At 39.8% G+C, this 12,701-nt stretch overlaps 1 protein-coding gene across 6 annotated transcripts in view; it reads left to right on the forward strand.

Annotated features, from left to right (window-relative positions):
• kif13a (kinesin family member 13A) overlaps positions 1 to 12,701 on the forward strand; it is a 263,604-nt gene that overhangs the window by 128,852 nt on the left and 122,051 nt on the right. For all 6 annotated transcript variants that reach the window (XM_072283575.1, XM_072283577.1, XM_072283576.1 and 3 more), the window contains exons 5-6: positions 3,189 to 3,281; positions 7,690 to 7,870. In XM_072283575.1, coding sequence (XP_072139676.1) covers positions 3,189 to 3,281; positions 7,690 to 7,870 — 274 coding nt within the window. The remainder of the gene's footprint in view (positions 1 to 3,188; positions 3,282 to 7,689; positions 7,871 to 12,701) is intronic.

A 12,701-nucleotide genomic window follows, 5' to 3' on the forward strand; every position in this document is an offset into this window, starting at 1 on the left:
GTATTCTATAGGCCCCCTGGTAGTAGCAGAGATACAGAGGAGCAGATTGGGAGGTAGATTTTGGAAGGGTGCAAAAATAACAGGGTTGTTATCATGGGTGACTTTAACTTCCCTAATATTGATTGGCACCTGATTAGTTCGAAGGATTTAGATGGGGCAGAATTTGTTAAGTGTGTCCAGGATGGATTCCTGTCACAGTATGTGGACAGGCCGACCAGGGGGAATGCCATACTAGATCTAGTACTAGGTAATGAACCGGATCAGGTCACAGATCTCTCAGTGGGTGAGCATCTGGGGGACAGTGACCACCACTCCCTGGCCTTTATAATTATCATGGAAAAGGATAGAATCAAAGAGGACAGGAAAATTTTTAATTGGGGAAAGGCAAATTATGAGGCTATAAGGCTAGAACTTGCGGGTGTGAATTGGGATGATGTTTTTGCAGGGAAATGTACTATGGACATGTGGTCGATGTTTAGAGATCTCTTGCGGGATGTTAGGGTCCCGGTGAGGAAGATAAAGAATGGTAGGGTGAAGGAACCATGGGTGACAAGTGAGGTGGAAAATCTAGTCAGGAGGAAGAAGGCAGCGTACATGAGGTTTAGGAAGCAAGGATCAGATGGGTCTATTGAGGAATATAGGGAAGCAAGAAAGGAGCTTAAGAAGGGGCTGAGAAGAGCAAGAAGGGGGCATGAGAAGGCCTTGGCGAGTAGGGTAAAGGAAAACCCCAATGCATTCTTCAATTATGTGAAGAAAAAAAGGATGACAGAAGTGAAGGTAGGACCGATTAGAGATAAAGGTGGGAAGATGTGCCTGGAGGCTGTGGAAGTGAGCAAGGTTGAGCAAACTTGATCAGTCTTTGCAGAAGAGGGCACTCATTGCTTGATTTGGGACAGGAACAACACCCTTTTTTTTAAAATATAAAGACAACAAACAATCACAGTTGGGACTACTGGATGCATTTTCATAACCTCCAGAAACAATTCTGCATTACAATAATGCTAATTTGTTGTATGACCGTGGTTTCTGAGTAACTGATATGCCATTCCTTTGTGTCTTCAAATGGATTGTTATAAATCTAGTGCTATTATGCTCCAGGGTAACATCACTGTATAAAATGATTTGATGCTTTTGGTTTTGAGATTATAAATTATGTAGTATGATTACTTAACTAGCTGAGATAAATATTGCCCAGTTTCCTGATAGCTTTACACTAATACCAGCATCTTCCTAATAATAAAGCATTGATGTCAGCAGCAACCTACAGTGGTATGCAAATGTTTGGGCACCCCTGTCAAAATTTCTGTTACTGTGAATAGTTAAGTGAGTAGAAGATGAACTGATCTCCAAAAGTCATAAAGTTAAAGATGAAACATTCTTTTCAACATTTTAAACAAGATTAGTGTATTATTTTTGTTTTGTACAATTTTAGAGTGAAAAAAGGAAAAGAGCACCAAGCAAAAGTTTGGGTACCCCAAGAGATTTGAGCTCTCAGATAATTTTTACCAAGGTCTCAGACCTTAATTACCTTGTTAGGGCTGTGGCTTGTTCACAGTCATCGTTAGGAAAGGCCAAGTGATGCAAATTTCAAAGCGTTATAAATACCCTGACACCTCAAACCATGTCCCAACAATCAGCAACCATGGGCTCCTCTAAGCAGCTGCCTAGCACTCTGAAAATTAAAATAAGTGATGCCCACAAAGCAGGAGAAGGCTATAAGAAGATAGCAAAGCATTCTCAGATAGCCGTTTCCTCAATTCATAATGTAATTAAGAAATGGCAGTTAACAGGAACAGTGGAGGTCAAGCTGAGGTCTGGAAGACCAAGAAAACTTTCTGAGAGAACTGCTCGTAGGATTGCGAGAAAGGCAAATCAAAACCCCCGTTTGACTACAAAAGACCTTCAGGAAGATTTAGCAGACTCTGGACTGCTGGTGCACTGTTCTTCTGTGCAGCGACACCTGCACAAATATGACCTTCATGGAAGAGTCATCAGAAGAAGACCTTTCCTGCGTCCTCACCACAAAATTCAGCGTCAGAAATTGCAAAGGAACATCTAAACACACCTGATGCATTTTGGAAACAAGTCCTGTGGACTGAAGTTAAAATAGAACTTTTTGGCCACAATGAGCAAAGGTATGTTTGGAGAAAAAAGGGTGCAGAATTTCATGAAAAGAACACCTCTCCAACTGTTAAGCATGGGGGTGGATCGATCATGTTTTGGGCTTGTGTTGCAGTCAGTGGCAGGGGGAACATTTCACTGGCAGAGGGAAGAATGAATTCAATTAAATACCAGCAAATTCTGGAAGCAAGCATCACACCATCTGTAAAAAAGCTGAAGATGAAAAGAGGATGGCTTCTACAACAGGATAATGATCCTATACACACCTCAAAATCCACAATGGACTACCTCAAGAGGCGCAAGCTGAAGGTTTTGCCATGGCCCTCACAGTACCCAGTCCTAAACATCATCGAAAATCTGTGGATAGACCTCAAAAGAGCAGTGCATGCAAGATGGCCCAAGAATCTCACAGAACTAGAAGCCTTTTGCAAGGAAGAATGGGCGAAAATCCCCCAAACAAGAATTGAAAGACTCTTAGCTGGCTACAGAAAGTGTTCACAAGCTGTGATACTTGCCAAAGGGGGTGTTACTAAGTACTGACCATGCAGGGTGCCCAAAATTTTGCTGTGGGCCCTTTTCCTTTTTTGTTATTTTGAAACTGTAAAAGATGGAAATAAAAAAGTAATCCTGCTTAAAATATTAAAGAAATGTGTCATCTTTAACTTTATGCCTTTTGGAAATCAGGTCATCTTTTGCTCGCTTAGCTATTCACAGTAACAGAAATTTTGACCGGGGTGACTAAACTTTTGCATGCCACTGTATACATCTTGTATTATTTAAGCAATAGAATAGTAATGTCCTTGAACTGGCTTCCATACTCTCCCAAAGGAAGACAAAATAATCATCCTGATGAGAAGTACATCTGCAGCTCTTGGATTAATGGAGTTTTTTTTCACTGTGATAGTCTCCATGAAAAGAGCTTGCTGATATGCATTAAGTTGAGAACTTGAGTGTGATCATTGAGATCCAATCTGATTGATTGTACAGTTTGAAGAGAAGGAGTGCGACTGTTCAAAGCATTGTTTACCTGTCTAATCTTTTGTTTCCTTGTAATCTTTCCACTGTAGGTCAAGAGGTGGTTTTCAAGTGCCTTGGTGAAGGGATACTTGATAACGCATTTCAAGGATACAATGCTTGTATTTTTGCCTATGGACAGACAGGTAATATGCTGTATGTTACAGGTGACTGAGTAATTTGCTAGAGAAAAACTGATTTGAACTTAAGTTATATTATTTATTATTGCTGGTATTGAAGGAGTATTAACAAGGAATTCATGATCCACTTTGATAGTCGATTGTTAATTATGTGACTTTAAAAAAAATACAAGCGTCCTTAATTTGTCACCACAGCAAGGGATGTGAAATCTATTTTGTCTGTACCAGCTTTTAGTTAAAACAACTGAAAATTCTTACAACACACATAGAAGTTGCTGGTGAATGCAGCAGGCCAGGCAGCATCTCTAGGAAGAGGTACAGTCGACATTTCAGGCCGAGACCCTTCGTCAGGACTAACTGAAGGAAGAGCTAGTAAGAGATTTGAAAGGGGGAGGGGGAGATCCAAAATTATAGGAGAAGACAGGAGGGGGAGGGATGGAGCCAAGAGCTGGACAGGTGATTGACAAAAGGGATATGAGAGGATCATGGGACAGGAGGCCCAGGGAGAAAGAAAAGGGGGAGGGGGGAAAAGCCCAGAGGATGGGCAAGGGGTATAGTGAAAGGGACAGAGGGAGAAAAAGGAGAGAGAGAAAAAGAATGTGTGTATATAAATCAATAAATACCGGATGGGGTACGAGGGGGAGGTGGGGCATTAGCAGAAGTTTGAGAAGTCGATGTTCATGCCATCAGGTTGGAGGCTACCCAAACGGAACATCCTCCAACCTGAGTGTGGCTACATCTTTACAGTAGAGGAGGCCGTGGATAGACGTATCAGAATGGGAATGGGACGTGGAATTAAAATGTGTGGCCACTGGGAGATCCTGCTTTCTCTGGTGGACAGAGCGTTGGTGTTCAGTGAAACGATCTCCCAGTCTGCATCGGGTCTCACCAATATATAGAAGGCCACATCAGGAGCACCAGACGCAGTATGAGGATAACCTGTCAATTTGGACCTTCTGAGGATAACACACTCTTTTTCTCTCTCTCCTTTTTCTCCCTCTGTCCCTCTCACTATACCCCTTGCCCATCCTCTGGGTTTCCCCCCCGTCCCCCTTTTCCTTCTCCCTAGGCCTCCTGTCCCATGATCCTCTCATATCCCTTTTGCCAATCACCTGTCCAGCTCTTGGCTCCATCCCTCTCCCTCCTGTCTTCTCCTATCATTTCGGATCTCCCCCTCCCCCTCCCACTTTCAAATCTCTTACTAGCCCGAAACGTCGACTGTACCTCTTCCTAGAGGTGCTGCCTGGCCTGCTGCGTTCACCAGCAACTTTTATGTGTGTTGCTTGAAATTCCAGCATCTGCAGATTTCCTTATTTTTGCGCCAAAATTCATACCACTGCTCCAATATCTTTTGTCCTTGTCTCTTTAAAATACACGTGCAAATATCTTTTTCTGTTATCAGTGTAGGGTTAACCACTTCCCACAGCCAATTATTACACGGTCCAGAAACTTCTCACACGAAGAGATTTTTTCTGATATCATCTGGTGAACATTTTACCTTAATGTCAACTGAAGGTAAAATGAAGAAATTGTCTTATTCCATATTTGCTATCAAGACATTTATTAAAAAGTCTTTTAAAAATATTTTAATAGCCTTTTACAGTTCCAACCAATGTTCCCTCTAATTTTTAGTAGTCAGTGTGCGCAAAAATCTTACGTTGTGCAAATTTTTTTCCTGTGACAAAAGTATGTGCGCACTGAATGCACACATGGCACAGTTTATGTAGGTTTACAAAATATTTGACATAAAACTGCACAGAATAACAACAAAATAACATACATATTTAAGTAACACACACAAAAAAATGCTGGTGAACGCTGCAGGCCAGGCAGCATCTATAGGAAGAGGTACAGTTGACGTTTCGGGCCGAGACCCTTCATCAGGACTAAGTGAAAGAAGAGATAATAAGTGCTTTGAGAGGGGGAGGGGGAGATCTGAAATGATAGGAGAAGACAGGAGTGGGAGGGATGAAGCTAAGAGCTGGAAAGTTGATTGGCAAAAGGGATACGAGGCTGGAGAAGGGAGAGGATCACGGGATGGGAGGCCTCGGGAGAAAGAAGGCAGAGGGGGGAGCCCAGATGATGGGCAAGGAGTTATAGTGAGAGGGACAGAGGAAGAAAAAAGAGAGAAAAAAAGGGGAAAGAAAAAAAACTCATAATAAATAAATAAATAAATAAATAAGGGATGGGTTACAAAGGGGAGGAGGGGCATTAACAGAAGTTAGAGAAGTCAATGTTCATGCCATCAGGTTGGAGATATTTAATTTTTATCATATTTAAGTCACTCGGTTATTTTTTCTCTCTCCTGTCTTTGGCATTTACCCATTCTTTGTAAACTCTATCTCGACTAATAGAACTTCTACCCCTTGATAGCTTTTAATTCTCATTAACATATCCAAATGACATTCACCTAAACGGTTTCTCAGCTTGTTTTTGAGTTGATTCATTAGGCTAAAGCCTCGTTCACAGTCGGCACTGGACACAAGAAAGGTTCCCCCAATGTCAATCAACTGTGCAAGGTCGCAAAACTGTTCATTTTGAAGTACAAATGCCACCATTTGAGCAAAGTTTGAAATCTGTCTGGATTTAATTTTTTCTTACACGGAAAATTTGAAATCATTAAACTGTCTAACTGTTATAATATTTTCAGCTAGAAGATCATTGATATTTTAGGCATAAGGCATTAACTTGTTCATCGCCAAATGTGAAGCCACAATCTACAATTGTGGATAAATCAAAAGCTGACCATTCTTGTACCTCAACTTTGATCTCTTCTGGGTTTGAACATTTTTGCTCTCGCTCATCTGCACTCAACCGTAACATGCGTAGCACTCCTGTAATGGGTAATGACGGGTTCTGTTGCCTGAGCTTTTGTACACCGTCCAAATGTGATTTACTTGCCAAATGATACTTCAAAAAGTCAAATTTCCAAATATCATCCCATTTCTTTCCACAAGCAAATTCTCCAGCAACTTTCACATCACGACAATACAAACAGATAACTCTAGATTCTGAATCATACGTACATATTTCTTGTAGCTGAACGTTCATGACCTCATGAGCTTTCGATGTAACAGCTTCTACTATTTTGTTAAGCCATTCAACTTTAAACAAATTTGCAGTTCTTTTGCGCTTCACGCCCTTCACTTCTTTTGAATTCAACATAGTGAATCAATATTTTTTCCAATAAAAACTTAGTAAGCTATCTACAGGATTTGAAACAGATCTTTGTAAACTTTACGATATGAACACTGTCCGCCAATCATGGCTGCCGCTGTGACGCTGCTGTACAAACTGGAACAGGATAGGTGAGGTGACATAAATTAGTGACGTGCATTGTGGTATTTGAAAAACCAACTAACTAGTTAACAGAAGCAGTTAGCTAAAAGATTATTTTCAGTAAGTATAATTATTAACTATTACATTATTTTAGGTAACTAACCTTTTGTGCACACATTAATTTCCTTTGTGCGCTGGTTGAAAAACGTGTGTGCGTGTGCACAGGCACACAGCTTAGAGGGAACTATGGTTACAACATTACAGATAGGGTCTGAAAGAAACTACGGTTGAGCCAATATTCTGGAAATAGTATTGCACTTGCCTGAACCAATTAATTAATTTTCAAAAGGCCAATAGCAGTTCCTTCCCAAATTTGTCATCATACTAATAAATGTATATAGTATACTGCTGCTGTTTTAATGCTCTTGCTGCAATGACCATTTGAAATGGCATCCAGTATTTTATATTCCAAACAATATGTTAATATTTGTCCATACTTGTGAAAACTATGCACTTAATTTTTTCCAAAATGGTATTTGAGGTATTTATGGAAAGAGAAATCAGTTTCTCAAGAGGGCCCTCAACCTGAAGGTTCAGTTTATCTTTCCATAGATGTTGCCTGACCTGTCCAAGATTTTTACTAATGTGCTCTTAAATTTGGAATGGATTATTAATTTTTGTTGATATGTTGGTTACACTATCACTTCTTGGGCTTCCTTCCAAAACCAGTTACCTAATACAGTATTTAGTTTCATTAAGCTGCACTTACCAACTAGTTGCTTTGTCTTTCTGGAGACTCACTATTTTCCTTGAAGATTATTTTGTTATTTTTGTTACTAAAATTATACATTATGTATATGTTTGTAAATATGTGAATTATGGGAGTAAGAAGTAAGTCCAAGATTCTACTATGTAGCGCACCCTCTGTCTTTTGGTTTAGTTTAGTTTCTACAATTTCAGAGTGGGGTGATTCATTTGGATATAATTAAAAGGAAAGAATTCGAGTACCAGTGGGTTAGTAGATCCATGTTTAAGAATAACTGTGTATGCTTAGTAACAATTGTGAAAAGTTTCTATTCAGTACTTCTCAGCACCAAATACAAATCTTTCCGTTTGACATTGTATGTGTATTCAGGCTCAGGAAAGTCCTTCTCAATGATGGGCAGTGTGGACGTACCCGGCCTCATACCTCGTCTCTGTGGTGCATTGTTTGGAAGAGTCTCCAAAGAGGAAAATGAATCTCACACGTTTAAAGTTGAAGTCTCATATATGGAGATCTATAATGAAAAGGTTCGCGATCTTCTTGATCCAAAAGGGTAAGTAAAAACTGAGTTGTTATCTTGCTTTTGTCATTCATTTTCATTTAGGAATTGTGTAGCTTAACTCACACTTATTGCAGAAAAAAAGTTACCTACGATTGTAGTAGATGGCTGTCTCCCTGATTGGAGGCCTGACTAGTGGTGTGCCACAGGGATTGGTGCTAGGTCCATTGTTGTTTGTTATCTGTATCAATGATCTGGATAATAATGTGGTTAACTAGATCAGCAAATTTGCAGATGATGCCAAGATTGTGGGTGCGGTGGACAGTGAGGAAGACTATCAAGGCTTGCAGCAGGATCCGGACCAACAGAAAAAAATGGTCTGAAAACTAGCAGATAGAATTTAATGCAGACATGTGTGAGATGTTGTACTTTCGGAGGACCAACCAGGGTAGGTTTTACATGGTGGGTAGTAAGACACTGAGGAGTGTAGTAGAACAAAGGGATCTGGGAATACAGGTCCATAATTCATTCAAAGTGGTGTCACAGATAGATAGGGTTATAAAGAAAACTTTTGGCACATTGGTTTTCCTAGATCAAAGTATTGTGGACAGTTGGGATGTTATGATGAAGTTGTATAAGACATTGGTCAGGCCTGTTTCAGAGTATTGTGTGCCAGGACTGGAGGACTTAAGTTATAAGGAAAGATTGAATAGGTTAGGGCTTTATTCCTTGGAACATAGAAGATTAAGAGAAGATTTTATAGAGGTATACAAAATTATGAAGGGTTTCGATAGGGTAAATGTAAGAACACTTTTTCACTGGGGTTGGGTGAGACGACAACTAGAGGCCATGGGTTAAGAGTGTAAGGGGAACATGAGAGGAAACTTCAGTCAGAAGGTTGTGAGACTGTGGAGCGAGCTTCCAGTGCAAGTGGTGGATGCGATTTCAATTTCAACGTTTAAAAGAAGCTTGGTTAAGTACATGGATGGGAGGGATATGGAGGGCTATGGTCTGGGTGCAGGTCGATGGAAGTAGGCAATTTAAATGCTTTGGCATGGACTAGATGTTTCTGTGCTGTAGTTTTCTATGGTTATGACTCTAATTGTGAAAATACAAAGGAAGTTACTGAGCCACAGGCCACAAGGTCTATCCATTTTTCTATTTGCAAAAGTATGGTTCTCATAAGCTGTTAACTTGAGAAATGCAGTATGTCATCAGAAATATCAGATTTTTAATATTTGTGTAATGTTGCATTTGATCAAATCAAAAGTAAAGTGAAAAATAGTTCTGTGTGATGTACATTGGTAAATCTAGTGAAACCTTGTGTGGTTACAAGTATACTGGAACCCCTGATCATTACAAATGCAACTCAACTTCACTACGCAGCTTGGTAAATTATAAAATTGAAAGCTGTGGACTGTCTGGGAAAAACAGTGATCTTTGTTGCTGCAAAGCGTCCAACTGACATTTGATTTTTTAACCATTTTTAAAATAAAAGGCAGCAGCAGATCTTCCACAGTCTGTAGAACCTATTCCCTCAGCATCCACACACACACTCTTACACTATTTTTCTTGCCACTATATTGAATTGACTTTATTACTTACATCCTTCACATACACGAGGAGTAAAAATCTTTGCGTTACGTCTCCGTCTAAATGTGCAATGTGCAATTATAGTAATTTATAATAAATATCATGTGCAACAGGATAGTCAATATAACATAGAAATACAATTGCATCAGCATGAATCAATCAGTCTGATGGCCTGGTGGAAGTAGCCGTCCCGAAGCCTGTTGGTCTTGGCTTTTATGCTGTGGTACCATTTCTGGGGTGGTAGCGGCTGGAACAGTTTGTGGTTGGGGTGACTTGGGTCTCTAATGATCCTCTCGGCCCGTTTTACACACCTATCTTTGTAAGTGTCCTGAATAGTGGGAAGTTCACATCTACAGATGCGCTGGACTATCCGAACCACTCTCTGCAGGGTCTTGCAGTTGAGGGAAGTACAGTTCCCTTACCAGGCAGTGGTGCAGCCAGTCAGGATGCTCTCAATTATGCACCTATAGAAAGTTCTTAGAAATTTGAGCCCATACCAAACTTCTTCAACTGTCTCTAGTGATTGTCTTTGGTCGCTCACTTGAAACTGCTTTGTCATGTGTCCAGCCTTCTGTTGAAAGGCTTGAAAATGCTTTCCGGATTCATAGGGAGGCATAGAATTTGGTTTCTTTGTAATAGAGGGTGCACTTGGCAGGCAAACTGTGTGTTGAGGTGTTCTGAGTTGGCTGAATATTTTTCTTTGTGTTCATTGACCTTACTCCATCATATTCTAAGCTTGATCATTTAACTCATGTCCAGACATATTCAATGATATTTGGTGGTTACTCACCAGCCTCTGTAGAAAGTACAGCCTTAGTAGCTGGCAACATCGAATCAAACTTGGGTGTGGCTCTGTTCTAATGCAAATTTTGTTTTGATTCGTTCCAGTAAATTTAGGATGCTGCACTTCTTTATCCACTGTGTGCATTATTTCTCAGTTGTAGGATGTGGCAGCAGGCAAATTTTTTCACAAAAGCATTTCCTTGTGCTTAAACTGATGTGAAGGAAATTTTAATACAGTAGTTTCCAGTTAATGGCGGCACATCAGGACAAGTGCATTTGGGCCCAATTAAGCAGCTGTCCCAATTAGCTAAAGTTTTGTGGAAATAGTTAAAAAGGTATAAAAAGGACAAATTGAGTAACAAGTTATATATTTAAATGTAATACAGAACAAATTAGAACCTTACCAATATTACTACAGTTCTATAAAGTTGTGAATTAGTTCCTAGTAATTATCAACAGAGGAATTCATCTGTATTGCATTCTTTTGACTGTAAATTAACAAAATCAGACAGCTAGTACAAATAATGGACTGCCTTTATATAATGTTGTCGATGATTACACCCTCCAAATCTTCATTTCCATTGTAACATTCAAGATGATTGTTGATACCTTCAAATTTTTCATAGCTTCTAACTTGTTGAAGTAGTGAAATTGTTTCATTTTCATTCCCAACCATTTCTGGCATCTTTAAGCCTGAATGCTTGATACCGCAGTGAGCAGAACAGTTCTGAATAAGCAGTTGCTCCTTATTTCTCACAATCTATCAGAGAGAAGAATCACTTCCTTTTTGAACACAAACACATGCAACTGATGCTACTTAAAAACTATTCACTTGAATCACAGTGTTGTGTCTAATGGCAACCAATTACACACAACTGATGCTGGTTAGAAACTGGTTGGTGACGGTTGTACGCCCCAGTCAAACAGTATAGTGTCCCAAATAAAAGAAGGGATTTTCTCCATTATTGTTTGTCCCAAATAAGTGGCTGCTCTGATTAACCAATGGCCCAATTAACCGGAAATCCACTGTACTTGCTTTAAGTTTATTCAGCTTTTTCTCCTGCAGTCTAAAAAAATCCTTCTGGAATTTATTTGTGTTGAGAATTTTTTTAGCTGTTCAACAATTTCTGAAGAATACATGGGAGCCGAAACAAAACATGCCTTTTATTCCCCCTAGCGTGAGCTATTCCTTGTGCTTGCCTCTTGTTTCAAAAGGTTATATTCATGATCTATTCAGCCGCACGGCTGCTGTGTAGAGGTGGCCTTAACCAACCGCTTAATACTCAGCAGTATTTGTAGAGTTGGCCCAGTTCCTAGAGTCACTATTGACCACCACATAGATTACCTCCTTCATCTCTGCCATTACGTGAAAACAGCCAGAGTATCTGAAAGAAAAATGTTGAAAATCCCAGGGACCAGGATAAGTTGATGAAAATTCCTCCTTCCAGCAGTCTCTTTCCACATTGCAGCATTAACAAATTTACAGCTAAATATTTTAAAAAACCTTTCTGCCTACACAGAAATATAGACGGTCAGGCGTTTAATCAATTGGTGCATATCTCAAAACTGTGAAGTTGTAATATGAATGCAACCTGAACTAACTTGGTCCATGGAAATATGAACTCTCTAGTGCATAGAAGTGAGTTGCAAATGTCACTTATGACTCACAAAGGAAAAATTTGCATTTTCTGAAATGCAAACAAGAAGAACAGAGCTGGATATGAGCCAAAGTCATTGGTGTTTTATAATTAAATGATTGATGCAACAGTAAGGCAGTTAAAATCACTGTTATTTTTAAGCATTTAAAATTACCAAGTAAAGTTGTGTTATTTTTATTTAAAGCGAGTCTCATTGTTGCTGCATCATGTCTTGTGTGTAAAATATGGGGAGACATAGCAGACAGCAAATGTGCCACACCTCTTCAAGTCCTGGCATCACCTGGTGTCAAAACGTGTTGTATGATTCATGCCGGGTTCATTGTTGTGTCTAATACTTGTATAATGCTTTGCTTAAGATTTCAACTGCTATGCTGTAGATATTTCATTTTAGCAGTTTCTGCAAAAGCAATGTTCGAAGGTTAAAAGGTCCAACTTAACGTCAGAGAAATGTATACAATATACATCCTGAAATGCTTTTTCTTCGCAAACATCCTCGAAAACAGAGAAGTGCCACAAAGAATGAAAGACAGTTCAACGTAAGAACCCCAAAGTCTCCCCCCCAGCTCTCCTCCCTCCTGTGCATAAGCGGCAGTGAGCAACAATCCCCTTTACCCCCACCAGAAAATAAAAGCATCGGCACTACCACTGAGCACTCAAGCGTGAGCAAAGCAATAGCAAAGACACAGACTTGCAGTTAGCCCAAAGACTTCATGTTTCACCCGGCATTCGACATATCACTGGCCTTCTCTTTCCCTAATAAGGGAGAAGGAGATGTCTCCATTTTCCAAGCAAACGGGGAGACATAACAAACAACTCAAACACGAGGAATTCTGCAGATGCTGGAAATTCAA

This window comes from Mobula birostris, chromosome 19 (genome assembly GCF_030028105.1).
Source record: "Mobula birostris isolate sMobBir1 chromosome 19, sMobBir1.hap1, whole genome shotgun sequence".
Classification (NCBI taxonomy): Eukaryota; Metazoa; Chordata; class Chondrichthyes; order Myliobatiformes; family Myliobatidae; genus Mobula; species Mobula birostris.